Consider the following 26817-nt stretch of genomic DNA (forward strand, 5'->3'; position numbering starts at 1 on the left):
AAGTGAGGAAGCTGCAGAAGAAAAGTTTGAAGCTAACAGAGGTTGGTTCCTGAGGTTTAAGGAAAGAAGCCATCTCTATAACATAAAAGTATTAAGCAGCAAGTGCTGATGGAGAAGCTGCAGCAAGTTATCCAGAAGATCTAGCTAAGGTCATTGATGAAAGTGGCCACACTAAACAACAGATTTTCACTGCAGATGAAATAGCCTCCTATTGGAAGAAGGTGCTATCCAGGACTTTCACAGCTAGAGAGAAGTCAATGCCTGGCTTCAAAGCTTCAGAGGACAGGCTGACTCTCTTGTTAGGGGCTAATGTAGCTGGTGGCTTTAAGTTGAAGCCAGTACTCATTTACCACACTGAAAATCCTAGGGCCCTTAAGAATTATGCTAAATCTACTCTGCCTATGCTCTACAAATGGAACAACAAACCCTGGATGGTACATTTCTTTACAGGAAGGTTTATTGAATATTTTAAGCTCACAGTTGAGACCTACTACTCAAGAGAAAATGTTCCTTTTGAAATATTACTGTTCATTGACAATGCTCCTAGTCACCCAAGAGCTCTGATGGAGATGTACAAGTAGACTAATGTGGTTTTCATGCCTGCTAATACAAAATCCATTCTGCAGCCCATGGATCAAGGAATAATTTAAATGTTCAAGTCTTATTATTTAAGAAATACATTTCATCATAAGACTATAGTTGCTATAGGTACTGATTCCTCTGATGGATCTGGGCAAAGTAAATTGAAAACCTTCTGGAAAGGATTCACTATTCTAGATGCCATTAAGAACATTCCTGATTCATGGGAGGAGGTCAAAATATCAATAAGGACAGGAATTTGGAGGAAGCTCTTTCCAACTCTCATGGGTGACTTTGAGGAATTCAAGACTTCAGTGGAGGAAGTAACTGCAGATGTGGTGGAAATAGCAAGAGAACAGAATTAGAAGTGGAGCCTGAAGACATGACTGAATTGCTGCAATCTCATGATCAAGCTTGAGTGGATGAGGAGTTGTTCCTTGTGGGTAAGCAAAGAAAATGCTTGAGATGGAATCTACTCCTGGTGAAGATGCTATGAACAGTGTTGAAATGACAACAAAGGATTTTGAATATTACATAAATTTAGTTATTAAGTGGCAGGATTTGAGAACATTGACTACAGTTTTGAAAGACATTCTACTGTGGGTAAAATGCTATCAAACAGTACTGCATACTACAGAGAAATCTTGTGTGAAAGGAAGAGTTAATGCGACAAACTTCATTGTTGTCTCATTTTAAGAAATTGCCACAGCCACCACCCTGATCAGTCAGCAGCCTCAACATTGAGGCAATATCCTCCACCAGCAAAAAGATTAGAACTGGCTGAGGGCTCAGATGATCATCAGCATTTTTTTTTGGCAATAAAGAATTTTAATTAAGGTACGTACATTGTTTTTTTAGACATAATGCTATTGCACACTTAATAGACTACAGTATAGAGTAAACATAACTTGTATATGCACTGGGAAACCAAAAAATCCAAGTGCCTCTCTTTATTGTGATAATTGCTTTACTGCAGTGGTCTGGGACCAAATCTGCAATATCTCTGAGATATGCCTGTATATTAGGATAATTAAGTATTAATTATGTCAATATTATTATTAACTTCAGATAAAATAAGCATTGGGGCAAAAAGTTAATATAGCTAGGGTTACTTTACCATGATAAAAGCTTCATTGGACCAGAAGGTACAATAATTTGAAACCACCAGGGGCTGTGAATCTCAGCTGGCAGCATTGTATACAGGGAGTTGTCCATTTCCAACCCTGAACAATTTGTTGGTCCTAAACGGGGTGGGATGACCTGGTCAGGGTCCTCAAGTAAGGGACATATGGGCAGTGAGTAGCTGTACCAGTCTCCTATTACACCGAGAGGCATAAGGGCATAAGGAGATGGAGTCGCCCGGAGACTGCACATCATCCACCAAAGGTAGGTGGCTGAACGGCCTCAGCTCAACGCCCATCACTCCCTCTGGAAAGCATCTCACCCCACCACTGGGGAAATGAGGGAAGAAGAACGCACAGGATTCACCTTTAGAACCCAGAGGAGAGCGCAGGAGGCAAGGGACTGCTTTTCTTATAAGGACGCGTGAGGCCAGGGACCAGATGTCAGGATGCCAAGCATCTTCCCCACCTTTTTTTTAAACATGTTGTCCTCAAAGCTTTTCCTAATAATAATTACACAGTTACCGTTTATTGAGTAGCTACTGTGTGCCAGAGACTATACTGGCGCTTTTCATGGATTTTTTCATTTTATCCTCTAATAACCCTACGGAATAGGTATTAGCATCATTTTTATAGATGAAGAAACCAAGGCTCCGAGAGGTTAGTGGATTTCTCCCAAACCACACAGCTTGTTCAGTGGCCAAACCCAAATTCAAATCCAGGCTGGTCTGCCTCCAGCACCTGTAGTATTTCTGCTTCAGTCCTTCAAAGAGAAGGGGTAAAACGGGCATATGGTGTCCTGGTAGGCAGCCAGTTCTGAAGAAGCAAACCCTGAAGTCTGAAGAGGTTGGTGGCAGTACTAGAGAGGAAAGGGACCAAGCCTTTGACCAGGAAGAAAGAGGACACACGAATTGGTACGGCAACTAACCTAACAGGGGCTCAAGAAAGGCCCTGATATGCCAGGAGCAGTCCCAGTGACTGTGACACACACATGTACAGAGGGGGAGGACCATTCTTTGGTAAGGGCCACCCCAACAGTCATTTTGAGTGTTGACATCTACTTACAGAGACACTGGGGGCGGGGACGGTCCCACGTGCCATCTCCCTGGCAGCTGAGCACCGGGGTGCCCAGGAGGTAGAAGCCGTGGTTGCACTGGAAGGACACAGTGGTGCCATAGCTGAACCTGTGCGGCCCGCTGGCGTGGACTTGACGAGCGCTGTTTTCTTGGTGTCCAGGGTCTGTGCAGTTGATGACTATAATTGAACAGGACAGTTAGAGGCAGAAACATGGACATAAGGATTTTCTTAAAATGATAATTCAGAAGTGAAAACAGGAACATATTCCAAGTACAGCAAAACCTCCAGCCTGAAGCCAGGCAATGAATGAAGCAGATCCTGTCCAGAGGGTGAGCTGGTCCTGAGGTTGCTGTATCTCTCCCCACACCTCGGTCACCCAGCCAAGGGATCCATCCTGTATCCAGCTAGACATTGTCTCCTCAGAGACGCCTTCCCCCTCCTCCCAGACTGGCTAACCATTCCCTTTCTAGCACTCACTTGCACAGACCTCTACTGCTCACTTCCCAGCCTGCACTTGATTCATCTGAACACACGGGTCCCTTGAGGGCACGAACGTCTAGTCTCTGTCTGCCTGATCCCAGCACAATGTGCCTCCCGCAGAAAAGCTCATCAAGTATAAAACTGACTCATTTGAACTGACTCCTACAGGAGCTGGGCTCTTTTGGAAATAGTTTTAATCACTTTTATGAGTATATCAGGGAGATATTGATATCCTGGGGGATAAATTTGACTTTGAAATGTTAAAGTGTTTTAAAAGCAGCTTAACTCAAATCAGAGTGAGACTTTAGAATAATGACAATATTATTCATAACCTATTATGTGTGCTTTTGCTTTCAAACATCTTCACATAAGTCTCAAATTCATAATATAAGGTGGGCAGGGAAGGTATTTTTAAAAGATCTTTGCTAAGTCTTTAAGGTATAAGGTATTTTTACCATTGATGAGCCTCTTTGAGGCTTCAGTGCTATAAAAAGCCTTTAAAAGCTTTAGAAGCTCTTCCTAAACAGTCCCAGTGGGGCCAGCACACCCTTCGCCCAGCCCGCCTGCTGAGTCTTGGTTTCTTCTTTGAGCTTTTTGATCTCCCCCTTACCTCTTCATCTCAGCACTCTGCCTTTTATTTTTCATGCCAACCCTTCTGCTACTTAAACATTTCCATCAAGAATGGGGATCTATTAAATGTGGTTACAAAGGAGCTGCAGCAGCCATTTTGCAATCATGAGGAAAGACCAAGCTATCGCTCTTGACCTCACTGAGCAGCTGCAGAAAGGGTACTACTTCTAAATTTCTTGTTTATATCAAGAAAATCAATCTGTTTTTTTTAAGAATGGGCTCTATATGATAATGTTAATTTATTTGTTCTATGAAATGTAAACAAGAAGACCTGAAAGTTGAAACTAAGTTTCGCTTTCCTTATATAATCCATGATGAACTTTACACAGCTGTATCTACGAGTTGACAAAGTCCCCATTTCAGATGCTTCTCTGCCCCAGGTCTCCCCTATCCGATCAGAATGATGCCAGGACTGACTTCATTGGCTTCTGCTCCTGGGCTACACAACCACAGATGGCAGAGGCAGTGGGGAGTGGAGTGGGAGAGGAAGAGTGACTCACTTCTGCAGGTGGGCAGCGTGTCGCTCCACTGCCCGCTGGCCAGGCACTGGGACCTAGCAGCCCCCTCAGCCACATACCCAGGGTTGCAAACAAACTTGACCACATCGTTGAGGTTGAACTGGTTGCCCTGAGTGAGGCCATTGATGGGGTTGCCTGGGTGTCCACAGGTGATTGCTGTAAGCAAAACAGAAGACAGGTGAGCCCTCCTATTATTCCACACCCTCCAAGTTCATTCTCTTCTCACCTGGCATCTCTCATGCACATCAGTGAAGTTCAGCCCTAAGTCTAACTTTGGTCTCCTTTGACGTAAAACGTTTATTTCCTGAAGTTGTCATGGGGACATTTCACCTTCCTTGAAGGCATGTCCCTAGCTTGGACAACTTGAGAGAAATCATTCTGTGACTTCCCATGGGGCGTCAGGCTGGGACTGCAGCTCTCTGTGGTCTGAGTGGTCAGTCCTATTTTACTTCTGCTACCTGGGCTTTCTGTGTGCTGCAGAGCTTTGCCGGGCACTTCTCAGATTCCTGCCCTGCAGCTCTTGGGCAGCAGAGGCTTGAGGGTCTGAAACATGGCCTAGGACCAGAGCTCCTGCTGCCTGGGATGGAGGCTCTTTCTGGCTAGAACCGGGGCAGAGGACAGAACTCAGAGTGCAGAGACTTTGCTGTGACTGAGAGGGACAGGGACAGGAAGCAATTAGTGCAGGCAACTCTTTCCAGTAGCACAGCCGTGCAATGGTTAATGTTATGTGCCAAGTCGGCTAGGCCACGGTACTCAGATATATGGTCAAACATTATTCTAGATATTTCTGTGAAGGTGTGTTTTAGATGAGATTGACATTTAAATTAGGAGACTGTGAGTAAAGTAGGTTACCCTCCATCTTGTGGGTGGGCCTCATCTGATCAGGTGAAGGCCTTAATGGAAAAAGACTGGGCTGGGCACGGTGGCTCATGTCTGTAATCCCAGCACTTTGGGAGGCCGAGGTGGGAGGATTGCTTGAGGCCAGGAGCTTGAGGCTAGCCTGAGCAACATAGTGAGACCTCATCTCTACAAAAAATAAAAAAATTAGCTGGGAGTGGTGGTGCACACCTATAGTCCCAGCTACTTGGGAAGCTGAGGCAGGAGAATTGCTTGAGCCCAGGACTTTGAGGCTGCAGTGAGCTTTGATGAAGCCACTGCATTCTAGCTCAGGCAACAGAATGAGACCCTGTCTCAAAAAAAAAAAAAAAAAAAAAAAAAAAAAAAAAAAAAAAGGAAAAGAAAAGAAAAGAAAAAGAAAAAGAAAAAGAAAAAGAAAAAGATTGACGTCCCTGGAAGAACAGGAAATTCGGCCAGAAAACTGCTTTCAAACTTGAACAGCAGCTCCTTCCTGGGTCTCCAGCCTGCAGCCTACACCGTAGACTTTGGACTTGCCAGTGTCCACAATTGAGTGAGCCAATTCCTTAAAATAAATCCTCTGTGTGTGTGTGTGTGTGTGTGTGTGTATGCACACACACATCTTATTGGCTGTTTCTCTGCAGAACTAATACAGGCCGTAATGGGCAGAGGATTAGGCACCATCGAAAGGAAAGCGGGGTCCTCATGAGGCTTGAGCACTTTGCAGGGTCTTGTGCACAAGGAACATCTAGACCTGCCTTTCCTGAAGGCGGAGACTATGACACATTCAATTCATGTTTACCCACAACATCTAACACGTGCCTGGCACATAGTAGGTGCTAAGTAAATGTTTATTGAGTATGGTCTCACAGGCTGAGAGAAACAGTAGAAAGGGAAGGTTAGTGGTAACAGAGGAGAGAGTTACAACCAGGCTGAGCTCACTAAGTGGGCAGGAGAGCCAGAGGGGGTGGGGCGATTAGCCTTGGGCTGAGAGAGACTTCTGCGGAGGTGGGGGTGAAGAGGGCAAGGATGGATGCAGACGGGATGGATGTGCGGGTGGGGGAGCAGAAAGTGGAAGGAGTTACTGTCTGATGGCTTCTATCATCTGTGCAAAATGGAACACAGTATTGCACGGTTAGCTAATAAATGTTGGGGTTTGTATGCATGGACTCATTTAATCCTCACAACCCCATGAGGCAGGAACCGTCATTATCCCCACAGGAAAACAGAATTTCAGAGGAGTCAAGAGACTTGTTCGAGGGGCACAGTTTTTAAACTCATCTGGGTTTTGAACCCAGCTTCTCTGACTCCAGCTACCTTAACTATTCACTTTAGTTATGTGCTGAGAATATAGGTAGAGACTGTGGAGTATGGGTCTTCAGAAAAGAGGTGGGATTGTGAAACCGCTGTGTCGGGAATGGGCAAGAGGGACCACTGGGGAGAGATGGGAGGTTCTGAGAGTCTGGTTGACACCGGAAACCTTGAATTTGTATGTGATGGCCACTAACACAGTGCCTAGCAAAAAGGAGATACTACAAATGTTCTTTTACTCTTGCCTTCCTCCTCAAGATACTTGGGCTCGGTGTGAGAGATCCTGGATTCTGTGACGGGGCATGGTGTCAGCGTCCCCACCATCTCCAAAATCATCAGCAGCATTACCATGACAACAACAATGATGACAACAAGGACGACAGCTGCTGCTGCTCAGCGTCTGTGTCAGGCACCATTCTAACCATTTTACATGTATGGATTTATTCAATCCTCACAATAGCCTTTGAGGTACCTGCTTTTTATAGATGAGGAAACTGAGACCAAGGGAGGTGACGACTTTTCTATAGTCACATAGCCACAGGATATCTGGTGGTGGTGAGCTGTGAACCCAGGCAATCTGGACCCCCATCTGAGGCCTGACTACTTCACACACTGCCTTTTAATACAGTCCAGTCTAAAATTCAATGCCAGGGCCAGGCAGATATTCTCCAACATTCTCTATTATTATTACCTAAATCTCTTCACTCGTATCATGTGCCAATTTCCTGAAGGCATTTGAATTTTCACCTTCTGGATGAAACTAAACATGTTATGTTTAGACACATCCCAAAGAGTGACTGAATACAGATGGGTCTTGCCTTCTTTTTTTTTTTTTTCCCCTGAGATGAGGTCTTTCTATGTTGCCCAGGCTGGTCTTGAACTCCTGGGCTCAAGGGATCGTCCTGCCTCAGCCTTCTGAGTATCTGGGATTATAGGCATGTACCACTGTGCCCAGCTTGGATCTTGCTTTCTGTAAAGCTAATACTTAAGAAGTTATTAAGACTAATTTTCATGCATTATTTATTGAGCAAGTTTCATTCTTTTATGGCCCTATCCCACATATGAAAAGCCAAATGAAGAAGAAATAAAAATAAAAACTTGCCTTACAAAAATTAAGAGGAAAAAACTGCACTTTATATAAAGGCTTATCTCAAAATTTAAAAAGTGAAGAATTTTCCAAATTACTTCTAGGCAGCCGAGGATAATGGGGGTCTTAAATTAAAAAAAATGCAGATTAAGAAGAACAAATAAAGGTATAGAAAACTCAGGCCTGCAGCATAACTAGAAGGCAGAGAATGCTACAAACTTTACATGTAACTAAACCCAGGCAGAGTTATTTCTCATGGTTCTGTTGCAAGCTTTTGTGGAGAGCAAGATTGTACGAAAAAGAGAAGAGAGGAAGAGGTGAAGGCCTAATATTGAATTCAAATCACTGCTAGAAAGAGAAAGTCCATCTTAAATGTGACTATATTCAAAAGGAATCCTGGTATGTCAGTGCATGACTACAGGAAAGGGACATAAAAATGTGTGTGATTCTCCCCCATTGCCTCTGGAAGAAAAGAAAGAGACATCGTCTGGGTGATAAAGGGAAAAAGAAGCAAAGACGGGAAAATCTGGAGTTATACAAGACAAAAGGGAAACAAACAAACAAACAAACAAACAAAAAAAAAATAGAGGACATACAACCTCTCCCTTAGTACACACATAAAAGCCTCTATTAAGAAAACAAACAACAAAACAAAACCAGGCCAACCTCCCAAGGAATTAGAATGAGGAAAAGAAGCAAAAATGATCAGAGTAAGAGTCTGTTACACTGACAGAAGAGGATACTCTTGTAAACCATCCTAAAGCCACAAACTAATAGAGAACGTCAGCCTAAATCTGTACAAAGCTACTCTAAGAAAAAATAGGAAAGAATCAAAGCATTTGAGCTGATGAAAATCTATCCACCAAAAAACAAAACACATGATGCATAAAAAACTGTAGCAGCACTCTAAACTGAACTAAAGATTCTCAAGTAAGCATTTGGAGAGATTAAAAACCACCTTGAGAACCAGAAAATAAAAAACTATAAGCACAAATGGACAAAATGTGGGAAGAAAATAAAAGATAACTGATGACATGCAGGAGAGAAATAGAAGAAAAAGATAAAATCAACTGAGAAATGAAGACTAAATTATAAAATGCCCAAGGAAGAATATTCTCAAATGATAGTTTAATAAGAGTTACTGAAGAAAATTGGGCACACAATCAAGGGAGTTAAAATGAGATAAAGAAAGAAGTGAAAGGGTCAGAGAGAAAGAGGCTGAACTAGGAGACAGGCAAAGAAGATGCAACATACATATAATTGGAATTGATGGAGAAGGAAAACAAAACAGGAGGCCAATACTAGTGTTTAAAAGTATAACATAAGAAAATGTTTCAGAAATAAACGAAGACCTGAATCTATATATTCAAAGGCCCACAGAATACCTGGGAAAATTGCCTTGAAAGAGTAAACTCTGAGGCATAACCTAGTAAAAATATTAGACTTTAAGGATAAAGAAAGAAACAGCAACCAGGACCCCCAGAAAACCACCAAATAACCTACAAGAAAAATAGAAGTAAACTAATATTATAATTCTAAGGGTCAAATAAATAGAAACAGAGAGAACAGTGTTTACCAGGGATGGGGAAGAGGGGGAAATGGGGAGATGTTGGTCAAAGGATACAAAGTTGCAGTTATGTAGGATGAATAAGTCTAGAGGTTTAATGTATAGCATGACTATAGTTAGTAATACTGTATTATACACTGGAAATTTCCTAAAGAGTAGATTCAGGTGTTCTCACTCCTCCTTTCCCAACACAAAGGTAACTATGTGAGGAGATGGACATGTTCATTTGCTTTACTGTAGTAATCATTTTACTATGAATATATATTAAAACACATGTTGTACTCCTCAATGTATACAATTTAAAAAAGCATGGTGCTAGAGGGAAAAAAATTAGTAGTATGGAAAGCAAAATAATGATAAAGGAGAATTTTTAAGAAAGTCAAAGAAAGAAACGGTGACCAAGGCTTTTATATCCAATCCAGCTGTCCTTCAAGTCCTAAGGTATAGAAGAACAGTTTAAACACATAAGAATATGAAGATTATGCAAAAGAAGCCTTATGGAGGAATCTGCTATAGACTAAGATGGAGCCTACTAAGAGATAACTGGGAAAACAGCAGCATAGGTGAGCTTTTAATATATTTAATTGTAGATCTGGGAATAAAATAAAAGTGAGGGCAAAGGGTAGAATAATAACATATAAACACTATAATAATGTTTTATGGTCTGAAAAAGTAGAAATAATGCAACTAAAAATGGAAAGTGAAAGGAGAGAGAAAAAGGAAGAATAAGCTCATTGATTGTTGTGCAGCCAGTAGGGGAAAGTCAAAGGATACTATTAAAAATTGTCAAACTAGATAATAAAAGGCTGAATAAGAAAACAAGAGGCTAATGGCATTAAAATGTTATAAGTATGAAAGTAAACAACAGAACATATATACAAACTTTCCTAAATACCAAAAGAAATGGGAAAAAAAGCAAAGAAAGCACATCATATAGAGAAATACCATAAATATATTTTACACACATAATTGCATAAAACATGACAGAATTAAGGCCAAACATATAAGTCATATCAATATATATGAATGAGTTTAAGCAACCTACTAAAAGAAAAAGATTTTCAAATTAGCTCAGAAGGCAAGGCCCAATCTATGCTGTACAGAAGAGTCATACTCAATTTAAGAGATTCAGAAAGACTCAAATAAATGAATGGCAAAAGGTATACCAGGCAAAAGAATGAAAGTTAGAGGTTGCAAGCCTAATATCAAGCAAGGTAAAATTCACACTAAAAAATATTAAAAGTGACAAAGAAGTCATTTTTAAAGGCTAAAACCCACAATTAGCAAAGGAGATATATTAGTTATGAATATCTCTGCACCAAATAACACAGCAAACTATCTTTATATAACAGAAACTATAGGAAATGAAAGGAAAAATAGAAACAAATAATAGAAAACTTTAAACACATCTCTCAGAACAAAACATGTTGAGTGGACATAAAATAAGTATGAATGCAAAAGACATAGACAACATAATCAATAAGATATATCTTATGAATATATATAGAACATTACACCCTAATACTCTTTCTTCTCAAGTGCACATGGAACATTCATAACAACTGATCAAACATTAGGTCTCAAAGAAAACATCAATAAATTCCATGAAGTAGAAATATTATATATAGTGCAATAAAATTAGAAATGAATAACATAATAAAAACCAAAAAGGCCCTTCCACCTAGAAATTTAAAAACCCTTCTGTTAAAAATCTTCTAGGTAAAAGAGGAAATTAAAACCAAAATTACAGAATCTTTTTTTTTTCTTTTTATTACAGAATCTTTAATAAATAATAAATATTCATTATGAGAATCTATGGGATATAATCAGCAGTGAGTAGACGTTTCCTAGCCTTAAACACATCAATAAAAATCAGTACAAATGAAAGAATGAAAATATGTGAATTAAATTCCCAACACAAAAGCTAGAAAGTGAACAAAAAATAAACCAAAAGAAAGCACAAGGAAGGAAATAAATAATAAAGGAGAACACAGTGATTGATGCAGAGAACTGAAAACAACACATGTGATGTTTTCGTCTTTGAAAACAAATTAACAAATATGCAATACCCCTAGCTGATCTAATCAAGAGAAAAAGGGAGACCATCCGTGCTGAGTCTGAGCCCCGGGACTAGGGAGAGTGGATGACATACTTACGCACACAGAAAGGGGTCTTGCCCGACCAGTGGTGATCCTGCTGGCAGATGCGCACAGACATGCCGATCAGGCGGAAGCCGGCGTTACACTGGTACACCACGCTGCCACGGTAGTTGTAGTTCTCCCCATTGATGTGTCCATTGACGATAGGCTCAGGAGTCCCGCAGTGTCCAGCTTTGGTGGGGATTGGGGCAGGAAGAGTCAATCAAACACGAGCTTACAGAAGACAAGGTGCAGCTTGGTCAGGGTGGGGAGAGACAGGGATGGTGGGGAAAAGGACCAAGCATCCAACCCCCCATTGTCTGTCCCACTGCCCGCTGAGAGTAGCAATTCAAGAGTGACTTCAGGAATTCTGGGCATGAAAGAAATGATGCTGAGGACTTGGCAACCCCAAATCCCAAGGTTACATCCCAAATGGCCATCCATTTCTGAGTTTTAGTTTCCCTCTCTGTACATGGGTAGAAAATGATCACTGTCACTTTCCTGCCTTCAGGATCATTCCCCTGCCTTTCTTATCAACCAGAATTTACTGAGCACCAACTGTGTGGAGGTACCTGTGTCTACATTAAGGCAGCCGAAGCCTAGTTGCGTTGAAAAACACCATGTGAAAGCAGACGGTTTGGCTAAATTCATACTCCCTTCTCCTCGAGTGGCACCCAGTTGAGTTTTTATGAAATGGGGTTTGGGAAGAGTGTATTACTGGCATTTCCACCAGCTTCCCTTGGCTGTGTGGGAAAACCCATGACTGTGTCCCTAACAGGGGCCCAGGACAGTCAGGGGACAGCACTGTTCACTCCGGGATGGACCATCCAATCTATCCCGTTAGGTTTGTGAGGCTGGGACCCTGTTTTGGACTTGAGGGGTCTGAGAAATGAGTGAGGGGAGAGAGAACCTTAGAATCTAAGGCTCAGACAGGGAGTGGATTAGCCATGGGGAAATGATAACTTTGTCCTTTGTAAGCCAGGTTGTTTTTATGCTTGTCATTTGCTTAGTGTATATATATATATATGTACATACCTGTGTGTGTGTGTATGTATTTCTGTGTATGTATATACTGTCCGTAAAATTTGATAATGTATAATGTAACAGATATTTTCAGTGTGCTGCAGGAATGTGTCTCTGCAAGTTTCCCAGAGGGGGACTGGGGTTCATTGTATAAGGGCCAATAAGAAGGGACTGTCTTTCTGATCAGAATGAGAACCTCTCGGAGGCTTGTCTCATCAGACTTAAAGTTCTTCTCATCCTGTTGAGTGCCCTAGAGAAGCTAGTTCAGGGTTTCAGTCATGTTAGACACTCAATAGTTGGTGTTTGGATTAAGCATTTTATGTCGGTAGGTAAAATGACACTGTTCAAAGACTGGATCCCAGCTTTGCAAAGATATAACCTGCCCTGAGGAGGGAAAATGGGCAGGATAGACCCAGCGAGGTCACTCACCCAGGCAGCGGACTTCAGAGCCACTCCAGAGCCCGTTGGCCATGCACTCCCGCACCCTGGAGCCCACCAGCGTGTATCCAGAGTTGCAGGAGAAGATGCCCGTTGCCCCATAGACGGACAGGGTCCCGATGCGGTGCCCGTTGGGCGGGATGGGGAGCTCTCCACAGGAGATGACTAAAAGGATCACAAAACGCCCAGTAAGCCAGCCCCAAGAGGAGGGACACATGCTGCTTCTGATTAGCAAGAATAATGATAGCAATAAGATCCGTTTAACTTTACCCTACCAGAACTCCTGACCAGAATATGGGTGGTGACACTGATGTGCCATCACAACTGGAGGTGTCTCCAGAAGCACCTGAGGAGCACCCAGGCTGCTCTCGAACTCCTGGCTTCCAGGAGCCTCAAGAACAGCTGGGATTACAGGTGTGAGCCATTATGCCCGGCGCTGAGGAGCTTTCAAAATGCCCAGGCTGCACTACAGACTCACGACCCACAATCTCTGGACATGGGACCCAGGCAAGTGTATTCCTAAAAACTCCTGAGGTGGTTCAGACGAGCACTGTGGTTGGGACGAGATGGCGACTCTGCGTGGGCCCTAGTGCCTGGGGGGACACTGCAAACCAACACTGCTGTCCTTTTTTGCTGAGCTCAGCAGCAACCTCGCGCCCCGTCGCCGCCAAGCACTGCCCAGAGCCTCTGGCCGAGGGTGCGGTGAGGCCAACCACCCAGGCTGCGCTGAAACGGGAGTGGCTGCGTCGCAGCGAGGCTGTCACGTGATTGCGACTTTTACTCGGCCACACCTGGTCCCATTCCACTTTATACCGTGTGTATAAAGACACAGAGTATTGGATGGCAGGTGCTGGGAGACTCCACTCCTCCCGCCCAGTCTCAAACTCCCACTTCTCACTGACCAGTCACTTCTTCTACCTCTGTACAATCACTTGCTTCCTCTGCGACACCCTCGCTGGTTACCTAAGTCTTATGAACGCGTCCCTATCATAGCGGATGCGTGGTGAGCCCCTCAGACCCCGCCCTTTTAGGAGCAAAGGACTTACTGCCCCAGCGGCTGGCAACGCCCCTCGGCTCTTAGCCCGATTCAGGTTGCCTTGGTTCAAGAGTCCTCTCCTCTAAGTTCTAAGTTTGTGCTCCCTCCCTGGGCCAGCCTGCATCCAGTGACTGGTCTTGCCCCAACGTGTGACAATTCTGAAGGGCCACCCCAGCTTCAGAACTCCTCGGGGGTGGGGTGGGGTCAGCTAAGGCTTTCACTGATGCTGCCTCAGAGCTCAACTTCTCTGCCCCATCCTGCTTCCCTTCCCTTCCTTTCCCTTCTGCAGGTGGTGATCCTAAGGGCACTGCCTAGTAAGCCTCTGTCTCAGCTGCTTCCCAGGGGCCCTGGCCTTTGAGACTATATTCAAGAGCCAAAGAAAAACAATAAAACAATGAACGGTGGAGAAGGAAAGGCAGACAGACTTAGGTCATACCTAGGTGGCCTGTCCCCTGTGCTATGCTCATTCTTCCTACATACACTGCAATTTCAGGTCTTATCACACCACATTGTCATTGCTTTTTCATTTGCCTGCTTCTCCTGTAGACCATAAAACTCTTGTGGGCAGGAACTGCAATCTTTTACCTTCATACCTCTGCAGTATGTGGAATATAGGGCATACAGTAGGAGCCCAGTGAATGTTCAATAAAGGAATTAGTGGATGCTTATCTGGACAATGGTAACTTTTAATAAGATGATAAGATGCTGAGAAGTATTAATACTTTCTTAAAAGAGTAGGCAGTTTCCCAACTGCAGTCCCTGGTGATATTCCCTTTCCCCTCCCAAGTCACCCCATGCATGAGACAGTTCGTGTGGGAGGCACTCCGCCACACTTGCCCACCCTCCCCTCCTAGGCTTACTTTGGCAGGTGGGCATAGAGTCCCCGAGGCTCCATTTGCCATTGGCCTGACAGCGGATGACCCTCTGGCCAGTGTAGTAGTAGCCAGGGTCACAGACCAGCATCAGCTGGGCCTGGAACTGGTACTGTGTCTCAAAGATGAGCCTCCATCGGCCATGCTCCACGCCGATGCTGCTGACATCGGGACAGGCCACAGCTGGGGGAACAAGGAGCTGAATTAATTAATTAATTGTGGAAGACACTGCTGGAGCCCCAATCTAGGGACTTGGAGGCCTTAATGCAGTAATCACGAGCCCAAGAATCTCCAGTCCCCAGGGAGGTTTGGTGAATGAATGACGTGGGTGGGGCGGGGGGATGCGGCAAACTGAGAAGTGAAGACCTGCCAAAAAATAATCTACCAAAAGAGAGGTGGTACTCCGTCCATGGTGACTGTCGGACGTGAGACTGTAAGTTCCATTTGGTCAGATCTTCATTTTGCAAGACAAGCCAGAAATCTGGGTCTTATATGTACAATTTCCTGATTTTAAAATGTTTCAAAGCAATTCAAAATTTGTTATAAAGCACAATATAGGCCAAATAAAACAAAACAAACACCTCTGCCTTTGGACTGGATATGGCCCAGTAAACTGCCAGTGCGTGACACTGGTCTAGAAGTTGTTATTTTAGAGTTTTGTGACCAAGAGACAGTCAGGCGAAGTTTCTGACAGTTTCTTCATCTAAAAGGAAGTGGGCCAGGTCGTTCTTAAGTTCCATGGTGGTTTGTGGAAGCATCTCGTGGTCTGTCATTGCTTTGAGAGCAGGTTTGGCTCCGGTCTCCTCTCCCTGAATGCCCCGGCCTCCACATGCACACGGTTCCCCTCATTACTGTGTTTTTAGCTCACTCCTTGCAGGAATCTTTTCAGCTGCCTACCCCGCCCTTCCTTACACCCACCTCCAGTGCCCAAGGACTCACGGACACACTTCGGAGGGACATTGTGGTTGCTCCACAGGCCTGAGTCCAGACACTCTGCAGTGGCCTCAGCGCCTTCCTGGAGGTGGTAGCCTTCACTGCAGCTGTACACAGCCTTGGTTCCCACTGTGTACTCCTTGCCAAACACCATTCCGTTCTTGGGGGCCTCAGGAAGCCCACAGGAAAGAGCTAGCCAAGGAAAACAGAGGCCATGAGCGTTTCTGATTTAAGATGGTTTTCTGAGATATGTTTTTCTTTCCTCTCCTCCCAAGGTCCTCATAAAATTACAGTAAACACTTAGAAAAGGGAAAAGTCTCATAATAGAAAAGAAAATGGGATGGTTATCAGCATAAGATTTAAAAACATTGGAAGACAGAATTATGTTGATGGATTAAATGGAGCGAAGAAGGTGTAGCCCCACATATATGGGGAGGGAGCCTCAGGGTGAGACCAATTCTCCATCTGTTCCCACAAATGCAGTATACAGGCATTCACGCATCTACTCGCCAAACAAAATAGAGAGGGTTTTCTTCCCCACTTACGGGGAACTCCCTTGAGAGAATTAGGGCTGCTATGGTGGCTGTGGTGGGAGGTGGCATCCCAGAGGAAAGCTCTTTTAGTTCTAGGGTTTATGGTCTCTTGGCCTAAAGGCTGTCCCTTTGCCTGCCCACCTCTGCCACCTACTCAACTTCTTATTCATGGGAGAGACCTAGTGGGCCAAGATATCTGTATATATCAACAACAGAGCTAATCTACATCTGCTGCCTGGAAAAATCAACTGAGCCTTTACTTTTTAAATATGTATAAAGGATCGGTATACATATGAAGAAAACTAGCAGTGTGAATGAGATAAAAAAGATAAGATTAAAAAAAAGTTTTTAAAGTCTCCTTAGGAAAAAGAGCTAATTTAAGAAACAGCAGATATATAGTCTTTAAACTTCTGATCAGTAGTATCTTAAGAAAGTCCAGGTGACATATGGTACTCATAAATTAAGAACAGAGTGCTTTGAAAAAAGAACAACAAAAAGAGAACAAGGAAGAGCTCCTTTAAATGAAAAATATGATTGTAAAAATAAGCATTCAATAGAAGGGTTGGAAATTAAAAGTAAAGGAAATGTCCCAGAATATAGACCAAAAAGACAGTGACAGAAAAGGAGAGAAGAGGACTGAAAACACAAGGATCAGTCCAGGAGGTCCAGCTGCCAAGTGTTCAGAGATCCAGGAAGAGGAACAGAGAAAGTAGATGGGATCGAATTATCACAGATAAAAATTTCTCAGAGCTGGAGAGAGACACAAGTCTTCAGATTGAAAGGGAGCCAGAGGCATACAAGGAGAACCATTTTTAATATATCATCTTGGAATTTCAGAAGTCCAAGGATACAAGGACATTCGTACATGTTCCTAGAGAGAGAAAAAATATGACATACCTGTGAAGGACTGACAATCAGATTGGCATCAGACTTCCCATCCGCAACACTGGGTGTTCAAAGATAATGGAACAAAGCCTTTAAACTTCTGAAGGGAATTATTTGTAACCTAGAATTTTACCGAGTCAACTGGGTGAGCATGTGTGGGGGCAAAAACAAAGACATTTTCAGACATTTAAAGACTTGTAAAATTTACCTTTCATGAACCCTTTCCGAGGAATTTACTTAAGGCTATATACTCTATCAAAAAGAGGGGGAAAACTAAGAAAGGGAAAGATATGAGATGCAAATAAAATGACAGAACTAACTCGGAAGTACAAAGAAAAGAAACCTCAAGGTGACAGCTCAGGAGAGACGTGTGTAGCAACACGGCCAGGGCTATATTCTGTAAGGAGTGGGGTCAACATGACATTTATAGGAGGACTATACATTACTTAGGTAAGAGTGGACCGTTTGGGCTTGGAAAGAAAGTGATACTTACAAACCATGCTTGCCCCGTGAGAGCTGAGGAGCTCTTGCAGACAGAGAGTTAATCAGGGTCAAAGTAGCCAGTACCGCCCCTCACCCCCCACCCCGTCCAGCAGCTGGTCTAGAGCTCAGACCTCCCACACCCAGAGCCAGGGTGAGCCTGAGCAGAGGGAAGACCCATCTATATTGACTAGCGATGATGCTCGATGCTACTAGAATCTCCAGAACCAGGAAGAGACATTGAGTTAGGGCTCATTATGATGCAGGGAAGGGTAGACTGTCCACAGGGAGAGAGGCTGGAATACAAGATGGAAGAAGGAGTCAAAGACTGCACGTGGGACCAAAAGAGGAGGACCAGGGACACAGAAGGAATGAGGAAATAAGGGAGCATTTAAACATGAGGCTCTTCTAATGCCTCAACAGCAAGACTTCGAACTCCTTCAGTAGTACCAGGTTAGCCAAATTGTCATATCAGATCAACTAACAGCCTAGCTTCCTTGAACCCTTCGGGAAGAAATACTTAGATGCCCACTGACATCTCGCGTAGACAGCCAACCTGGCGAAAGCTGGAGAAGGAAGTGGGCAGCAGCCACTTCTCACCGGCCCTGGCCTGGCCCCACTCTCGTGAATAACTAAGGGGACGGAAGATAACTTCCCAGCCTGAGGGACGAAGAGCCTGAGTCTCATGACCTCCATGCCAAAACGCAGTGCCCCAAACCAGAGGGTAGCAGAGGAGGGGACCCCATCACAGAGTGTTGGAGGCTTGTGGTGGAATGAGATCTCTGAGGGAGAGATTATGGAGAGGGAGAGAACGGGCTGGGGACAGAAAGAGGAAGCGTTGGGAGGCACAGGGACTCTCAGGGGAGTGGAGAAGTCATGGTTTGGAAGCCGCAGCAGGGAACGGAAAGAACGCCAGACTCTTCCTGGCTCTGAGTTAAGTAGGAAATGAAGGGGGCCCGGGGGGATTAACACCCTCCACTTGAAAGTGCCACAGCCTAAGCGCTCTCAGAGGACAGCCACCATCTCTGCAAGGGAAGAAGTGAAGACAGCCTGCTGGGCAGTGACCAAGGGCGTATGCCTGCTGGCCGGGGAACCAGGATTCCAGAGCACGCAGAGCGAGCTGAGAGGGAGGGCGGTGCTGGGAAGCTGAGGGTGAAGTGGGGAGAGGACACACACAGCAGCGTGGGGACGAGTGCACAGAAGCCAGACGGGCTGAATTTTGGGTGGTGACATGAGATAACAGAGACGAGAGGCTTGGTAGCTTCCAACTAGAGCTCTGGAAAAAGACTTGTCCGTGTTGATGCCGTTAGAGACACAGAGACGGAAGCCAAATTACATTTGTCATTTGTGGACAGTCCGTTCTCTGTGACCTTTGCTCAGGGCTTAGAATAGAATATTAATAACGCGTTGGTTTCATTCTTTGAGAAAGTGCAGGACAGGCGAGAAGGTTGGGAGGCTTAGAGGTGAAAGCTGTCATTAGAAAGTAATTCACCACACTGGGAACCAAAGAAAAATAAAATTAAACAGCAATGTGATTTCCTGTTTCTGACTATATAATTAGCAAATAACGCAGCACATAACGTTGACACCGTGGGAGAAAAGACATGTGCGGCTGAGAAGGATAAATGAGGATAAACTCTCTGGGGTGTCAAAAACTGTAATTATCAAAAGCTGTAAATTTTGCAAATGTTATGATTCAACAGTCTCACTTCTGGGAATTTATTTTAAGGGAATAAATATGGAATTTCATAAAGATGAAATTATAAGTTTATTTATTTATTTTTCAGACAGTCTCGCTCTGTCACCCGGGCTAGAGTGCAGTGGCGGCAGCCCAGCTCACAGCAAACTCAAACTCCTGGGCTCAAGGGATCCTCCTGCCTCAGCCTCCCGAGTAGCTGGGATTACAGGCGCATGCCACCACACCTGGCTAATTTTTTCTATTTTTGGTAGAGACTGGATCTTGGTTTTGCTCAGGCTGGTCTCAAACTCCTGACCTCAAGTGATCCTCCCACCTTGGCCTCCCAGAGTGCTAGGATTACAGGAATAAACCACTGCCCTCGCCCGGAATTATAAGTTTATAGTAGAAAAAATATATATATATACACACACATATATATATATACATATATGGAAATCTACAATAGAATGATACTTGAATAAATGACAGTTTTCCCATAATGCTATGCAACCACTGAAAATAATGACAGTGAAGTGTACTTGATGATATGAAAGATGTTAACAAAATATTAAGAGCTTTGTACACTGATGATCCTAGTTTTGCAGTCAATATAGAAAAGACCAAAGGAAATGTGCTGAAATGTTAACAATGGTGATCTCAGGTGATATGATTATAGGTCGTTTTTACTTTTCTTCTTTTGCTTTTTCTGTTTTTTTCCCCCAGATTTCTAGTCTGAATGTATATTACTTTAAGGGGAGAAAAAGAACTCCATAAAGTATAAAAGGCAATGCATGCAAACGGGCACATTTCAAGGGTTTGGTGAAGCCACTTCTGTATGAGCCTGAGCCCCAGCAGCCCTTCGCTGGAGCCCGCCCAGCTGTCCGGGAGGAGGGAGGTCCCTGCTTACCCCTGGGCTCCCTGTTTGTGTTCCTGACACAGCACTCCCTTCCGCAGTCACGCTGCGTCTGTGTGCTCACATGCCCACCTTCCCCATGACTGTCACAACACTGAGACCGCTATACACATGTAATCCCCAGGCTCAAAGGATTATGGATCCTCCATAAATGTTTGCTGAAAGAATTAATTAATTATCAAAGAGGAAACCCTCATGGGGAAGTGACTGGTCCTGGATTGGATCTGAGCCACCCTGTGACCCACTTCCCACCTGCTTCTCACCTTGACAGAGAGGAATGGCCTCACTCCACAGGTGGTAGCCCTGAGGGTGCCGGGTACAGATGGCCATGCTGTGTCCCACCAAGCGGTAGCCGGTGTTGCAGACAAAGTGGATGGAGCCGCCGGGCTGGGTGCTGGTCTGGCCCAGGATGAAGCCGTGGAGCGGAGCCCTGGGCAGGCTGCAGTAGGGAGCTGAACAACGAGAGGAGACTCAGTACCGGCAGAGAGACTCGCAGAGTACTGGCCTTTTGTGTGGGCCCTTTCTCTTTCCTCTCCCCCCATTTCCTTGCCTTCACCCCTGCCAGGTCCTCTGCCACTTAGGCAGGTCTGCGTGGTTGGTGTTGAAAATAGCCAGTTGGTTTAGTAAAAAGCCAAGTATTACTCAGCTATAAGAAATAACGGTGATATGGCATCTCTTTTGTTCTCCTGGAGAGAGTTGGAACCCATTCTATTAAGTGAAGTATCCCAAGAATGGAAAAACAAGCACCACATGTACTCACCAGCAAATTGGTTTCCCTGATCATCACCTAAGCGCACATTTGGGAATAACACCAATTGGGTATCGGACAGAGGTGGGGGGTGGGGGGAGGGGATGGGTGTTTACCTACTTGATGAGTGAGATGCGCACTGTCTGGGGAATGGACACGCTTGAAGCTCAGACTCGGGGGGTTGGGGGGGCATGGGCAATATATATAACCTGAACTTTTGTACCCCCATAATAAGCTGAAATAAAAATAAATAATAAAAAAAAAACAAAACAACAAACCAGCTCTGGGAAGCACTGGGTCCCAAGTTCAGGCTCTCAAATCCCTTCAGCTCCCAAACAGGCTCAGAGAGCAGAACCCGATGGGGCTGGTTCCAGGAAGGTGTGGCCGTGGGGGTGTGCATGTTGAAGTCAGCCAGGCCCGGGCTCAAGTCTTGTGTGTGACCTGACGAGGTCTGTGACTTGGGAAAAATCACGGAAGCTCCTTCAGCTCCAGTCTCCTCACCTGTGCACTGGGACCCGCCATACCCGCCTCACAGGTTGTTGGACAATTTGAATTGTACATAAAGCCCCCAGCGCAGCGCAGGGCACTTAGTGCTCAGGAAGTGGCCGGTCTCCTTCTTCCTGTCGTGTGGGGGAGGGGCCGAGACGGAACCGTGGCGATGCGGGAACTAAATATCGCGACCGTGCTACTTCCCTCAACATGCGGCTTCGACTTAGCTCATTCATGGATTCAACAGACAGATATCAGGCATCTAGTATGTACCGAGGGTTGTTCTAAGTGCTGGGACTACAACAATGAAGAAAACACACAACAATCCCAGCCTGGGAGAACTCCCATTACACACCCTGCCAGGTGTCCTGGGGGAACCTGTGAAGCCCAGAAAGAGGGACGACCAAAACGCCATGCGGAACAGCCCCTTCCTTTGCCCCACGCGTCCCTGGAGGGTCTCCCAGGCAGACGTGGTGACGGCAGGACTAGGGTGCATGGCCCTTACTCACAGCCTCCTCACGCTGAGGACCGATGGGCTCTTATTTGATCACAGGCTGCTGGGGACACTGCTGTGCTAAATACCTCCCTGCCAAGCCAGTCGTGTTTCCTTGCTCAGGATGTGTTGCACTCCTTTGTCCGCTGGGTTCTGCGTATGTTGGATCCTTGTGTTTTTCTTACTCAGGAGAAGAATCTCAGCTATGAAGTATACTTAGTCACAGTGACAGACGCAGGTGCAAACTACCCAGGGCTGCTGGATCTTAATTATTAAGTACTAATTGTTGTACCATGTAATTAATTTACTTTCTACATGGCATGTGTATTGTAATTACAACTGATTCATTATCCCCAAACATGTTAACCTTTAGAACATCAAGAAAAGGGTAACTCCTTAATAGTGTTTAGTTCTTAATTTAGCAATCAGCATGGTGAATTGCTGCTAAACTGCTATATTTCCTTTTTGCGTGAGATGCTACAGGGAACTTAGCCTGAGTCACCCCTGAGAGGTACTTTAAGGTCTCTTTTTTCTTTTTTTTTGAGACAAGATCTCCCTCTGTTGCTTGGGCTAGAGAGTGCAGTGGCATTATAATAGCTCACTGCAACCTCAAACTCCTGGGCTCAAGCGATCCTTCTGCCTCTGCCTCCAGAGTAGCTAGGACTACAGGCATGCGCCACCACATCTGGATAATTTTTTAAATTTTTGTAGAGATGGGGTCTCAATGTTGCCCAGGATGGTCTCAAAACCCTGGTCTCAAGCGATCCTCTGCCTGGGCCTCCCAGAGTGCTAGGATTACGGTCATGAGCCACCAAACCCAGCCCTTAAGGTTTCTTTTTCATCATGAGGAAATTGAGGCCTGAAGCGGTTAAGTGCTTTGTCTAATAGCATTATAACTATTAATAGTTAATGACAGAGCTGTCACTGTCCCCGGGGCACTCAACTATGGAGCCACCTTCCCCTGACCCTGTGTGCCCCGGAGAAGGGAGGGTTTGGGTGGACTGTGCAGAGGACAGGACTCTGAGATAGCAAAACTCCGCCTCCTCCCAGGCTCCTCTCAGCTTCGCCTGGGTGGCAGCTCCCTGGAAGCCACACCCAAGGGATCTTTAAGGCTGTTCAATGGGCCTCTAGGTTTGGGCTGCTCTTGCAGGTAGGAAACCCATTAGGACATGGACTGAGGCAGGTGGTACCTCAGGCAGGTTACAGTCTGACATCCCTTCCAACCAACATTCTCTAAACATTTGTCTGGAATGCAGGCCAAATGCAGCCAGGGGACAGTGCTGAAAGGGAGCTGGTGTGGGGGGTCTGGATCCCCCCACGGTCTTAAGCAATTCACTCTGCCTCCAAGCTTGCAGAGCCCAGCAGGCAGTTCCCTGGACTCACCCACCTCCAAGGTGGGCATCACGCAGCTTAAGTTTTCTTCCAACTGCAGACAGTAAACCCCACGACAGGAGTTCAGATAAATTCCATTTTCTCCATTGCATTATATTCCCAGGATATTTCTGTGCTCCTTAAAGACTGTTGTCCAGGTCAGCCTTCCAGCTGGCCTGGCCTCAGATCTGACTATGCCTGCAAGACAGGGCTTGCAGAGCAGGAGAGAGGCTCCTGGCCTTCAAACACAGCCCATCCTTTGCTGCTCATCTAACATTTGCCTGTTAGAGACCCATGTCTTAGGGCTTTTTAGTTTTAAGGAACTTTTGGTAACATTTCCTAATGGGACAGGATCACCTTTCAGCATTATCAGACCATGTATCATAGTTAAGTTTATCCTAAAGACACAGGCTGGCAGTATGAGAAGAAGAGAGGGATGCAGTTAAAAGTGGGGAAAGGAAAAGAAAAAGAGGTAGGAAAATGCCAAGGACTGCTGGGATGGCTTTAGGTGAGGGCGATTTAGAGGAGCGGAAAGGCTGCCCAGTGCCCACAGAGGAGCTCGTCGTCTTGCCGAGGAGATGGCCCGTGGCTTGTGTGGCTGTTTCGCGTGAGCAGCATAAGGGGTTCAGGGGTCATGCCTGTCTCATGAGTCCTCATGTGTTACTCACCTGAATACCGGATCTTAAAGCCCTTCCGATTGTAAGCATGATCAGACGACCAGCGCAGGTACACAGAGCTGCTCGAGCTGGTGACCACCAGGGGAGCTGAGTAATTCCCACTGAGGGCTTTCAGCAGAGGACTTTGTCCCGAGGGCCCTGGGGCGAGAATGATGCAGGATTACAGACCATCGGAGCTGTGGCAGACAGGCTCAGGTGAAGACGCGAGGGCTCAGGGGGTTGGGCAGCTTGCTCGGGTCAGCAAAACCATCTGTACTCACACTACCCTCTGCATCCGCGGGCATTGCTCCAGGTGCCCTTTCCTCCTGAGCTTGGTGCTACAGTAGTGCTCTAGGAAGTCCCTGCCCACCTCTAGGAGCCGGCAGGTGAGATGAAATCTGTTTGCCATGTGGGAACTTGACCAAGGTCAAGCAGCTGGTTCATGGAACAGCTGGTTCTCAAACTGGGACCTCCCTTCACTTGGCCGCCCTACTTCTCTTGTGCATGCTAAAAACAGCTCAGTGGCTGCCATAGATAAAAAGTATTTATTGAATGCATACATAGCAATAAAGCTGGAGGAAAATGTCATGTCTCATGGTCATAAGTAACGGAGCTTCCCAATCTTGCTTTCCAAGGCTCTGTAAGAAAGGCCTCCTTCTCCCTTTTTCTTACTTTAGCTGCCTGGGATTGCATCCTGGGGGCTGGCTCAAGGGAGGCAGAACATAAAGCTGGATAATCCCTAACATAGGATTTATCACCCTGGAAAAGGCCCTGAGTGATGGCTGTAATGTGCTGCTAAGACCCTACGAGCCTGGAGAAGGTAACGGGCCACGTTAAGCCTGGTCGAGCCATCAGAACTGTGTGGCAAACTATGAGGGAAGGAGGCAAAAGGCTCAGAGGAATGGCACGCTAGAACAGGTCTGTCGTGTAAGAGCAGGACACCCACTAGCTGTCTGTATCTCTCAGGAGGGCCCCGAGGACACTGTTTACTGGAGCAATCAGGAGGCGGGGAGCTGGTGAGGAGGTGAGCACCAACATTACCGAAAACCTGGGTCAAGTTTGTCCCCTGCAGGTGAAACTGGCAGGAGGAGATGCTGTCATAGAACTGGGCTCCCTGGTAGTAATGAGGAGATCCCAGAGTACAGAGGCCAGGTGGGAGCACTGAACAGTCAGAAGCAAGGTTGGCATAATTTCCAAAATGGGCAGCTGGGAGAGCCTCACCTACAGGATCTACAGAGATGGCTCATAGAGCATGGTATTCCTAAGGGCAGGATAGACGGGCAGCCAAAAAAAAAAAAATATGTGAAGATGTGAACAAAACAGATAACCAGAGGGTGGGACTTTCCTCCAGTGGAAAGTCCCAATGCCTTGCCCAGTTTGCAGACCCAAGCCAGGTTTCCTTCCCATTCCAGAACACTCTGGCTGAGCAAGAGGCTGGTTTTATATGAAAAACAACCCTGCAAAAAGATACCAATTGTATATAGTAGTGATTCCTCCAGTTCTTTCCCCAAATGACCAGCCACTATTTAAGCAGGTAACTGAATATTATAGAAAAGGGAATGTTCAGAAATACCCAAGACTTTTGGATACAGGGTGTGAAATCGATGGTGACACTGGGGACCCAAAGTGCTACCGTGGCTCCTCTATTAGAGGACGGGTGTGTGAGGGTTGGGTGGTAATGAATAGAATCCTGGCCCAGGTCCCTCACACGGTACAAACTTAACCAAGTAGGAGCCTCAACTGTAGCAGCTGCGCCAGATGCAGTATCTTAATCAGAGAAGATTAACACAGCTCGGTTACGTGGAATGCAGTATTGACCTGGCAACGCGTTCTTTTCCACACGCTTCAGAAAGGAGGATCAGAAGCAGTGCACATTCACATGAGGTAGACACAGTCTACGTTCATGGTTTTGCCCCAGAGCTATGTTAATTCTCCTGCTTTCTGTCATAATGTAGTATGTAGGGATGTGGACCATCTGGACACGCTGCAGGGTATAGCATATTGGTTTTCACTATATTGAGGATGTCACTTTAATCGAATCAGATGAGTGAGAAGGGACAATTAGTGTAGATGCCTTTGCAAGACACATGTACTCCAGAGGGTAAGAGATAAATCCTACAGAGTTTGCAGTGAGGTTTTAGGGTCAAGTGGGCTAGAGCATGCTGAGACATTCCCCACAAATCAAAGAGCAAATTATTGCACTTACTACCAAAGAGGAAGCACAGTGATTGGTCAACCTTTTTGGGGCTTGGAAGCAGCACACCCTTTACTTGGGAATATTATGACTCATTTGTTGGTTGACATTCAAGGATGCTAGCTTCAAGTGGGAGGTAGAGTAAGAATGGGTTCTGTAACAGGTCCAAGCTAAATTCGAGCAGCCCTGCTGCTTGGGCCATGCAACTCATCAGATCCCATGGTCTTGGGGTTTCTGTGGCAGAGAAGGACATCATGTGGAGCCTCTCTGGAGAGCCCTACTAGGAAAACTGCAGCACAGACTCCTCAGTTCTGGAGCCAGTCCATGCCATCTGCAGCAGGCACCATACAGCATCTGACCGACTTACCATCAAAGATCTCAAACTCATCATACTGCTTCTCGCTGAGGAAGTACTCCACTGTGAGGGTGATGTTATATCCGGGCTCCACTCTCACCAGCCAAGAGCAGGTCTGGAACTGGGGGTAGCTTCCGGGGTAGCTCTGGCTCAGGATCACGCCCGTGGAGTCTGTCAGAAGTTCATTCGTTGGGCAGTGCACTTGGAGGAAGAAATAGAAATATGTCGGGTGGAGATGGAACCAGGGCCAACACGTTTGCTTTTCTCCAGTACAAAAGACAACTATTGGAAAATCAGTATTTGGGCACATTCTAACAGGACCTCATATACCCTTCATTGTACTGCTCCATGACAGGA

At 45.4% G+C, this 26817-nt stretch overlaps 1 protein-coding gene across 1 annotated transcript in view; it reads right to left on the bottom strand.

The window, feature by feature from the left end:
* Positions 1-26817, bottom strand: part of CSMD2 (CUB and Sushi multiple domains 2) — a 571373-nt gene that overhangs the window by 37741 nt on the left and 506815 nt on the right. The window contains 10 exon segments of the mRNA XM_069477647.1: positions 2766-2954; positions 4388-4561; positions 11382-11583; positions 11586-11632; positions 12816-12989; positions 14721-14915; positions 15672-15857; positions 20418-20606; positions 23924-24070; positions 26473-26661. Of these exon segments, the coding sequence (XP_069333748.1) occupies positions 2766-2954; positions 4388-4561; positions 11382-11583; positions 11586-11632; positions 12816-12989; positions 14721-14915; positions 15672-15857; positions 20418-20606; positions 23924-24070; positions 26473-26661 (1692 nt within the window).

The sequence above is a fragment of the Eulemur rufifrons genome, chromosome 8 (genome assembly GCF_041146395.1).
Source record: "Eulemur rufifrons isolate Redbay chromosome 8, OSU_ERuf_1, whole genome shotgun sequence".
NCBI lineage: Eukaryota > Metazoa > Chordata > Mammalia > Primates > Lemuridae > Eulemur > Eulemur rufifrons.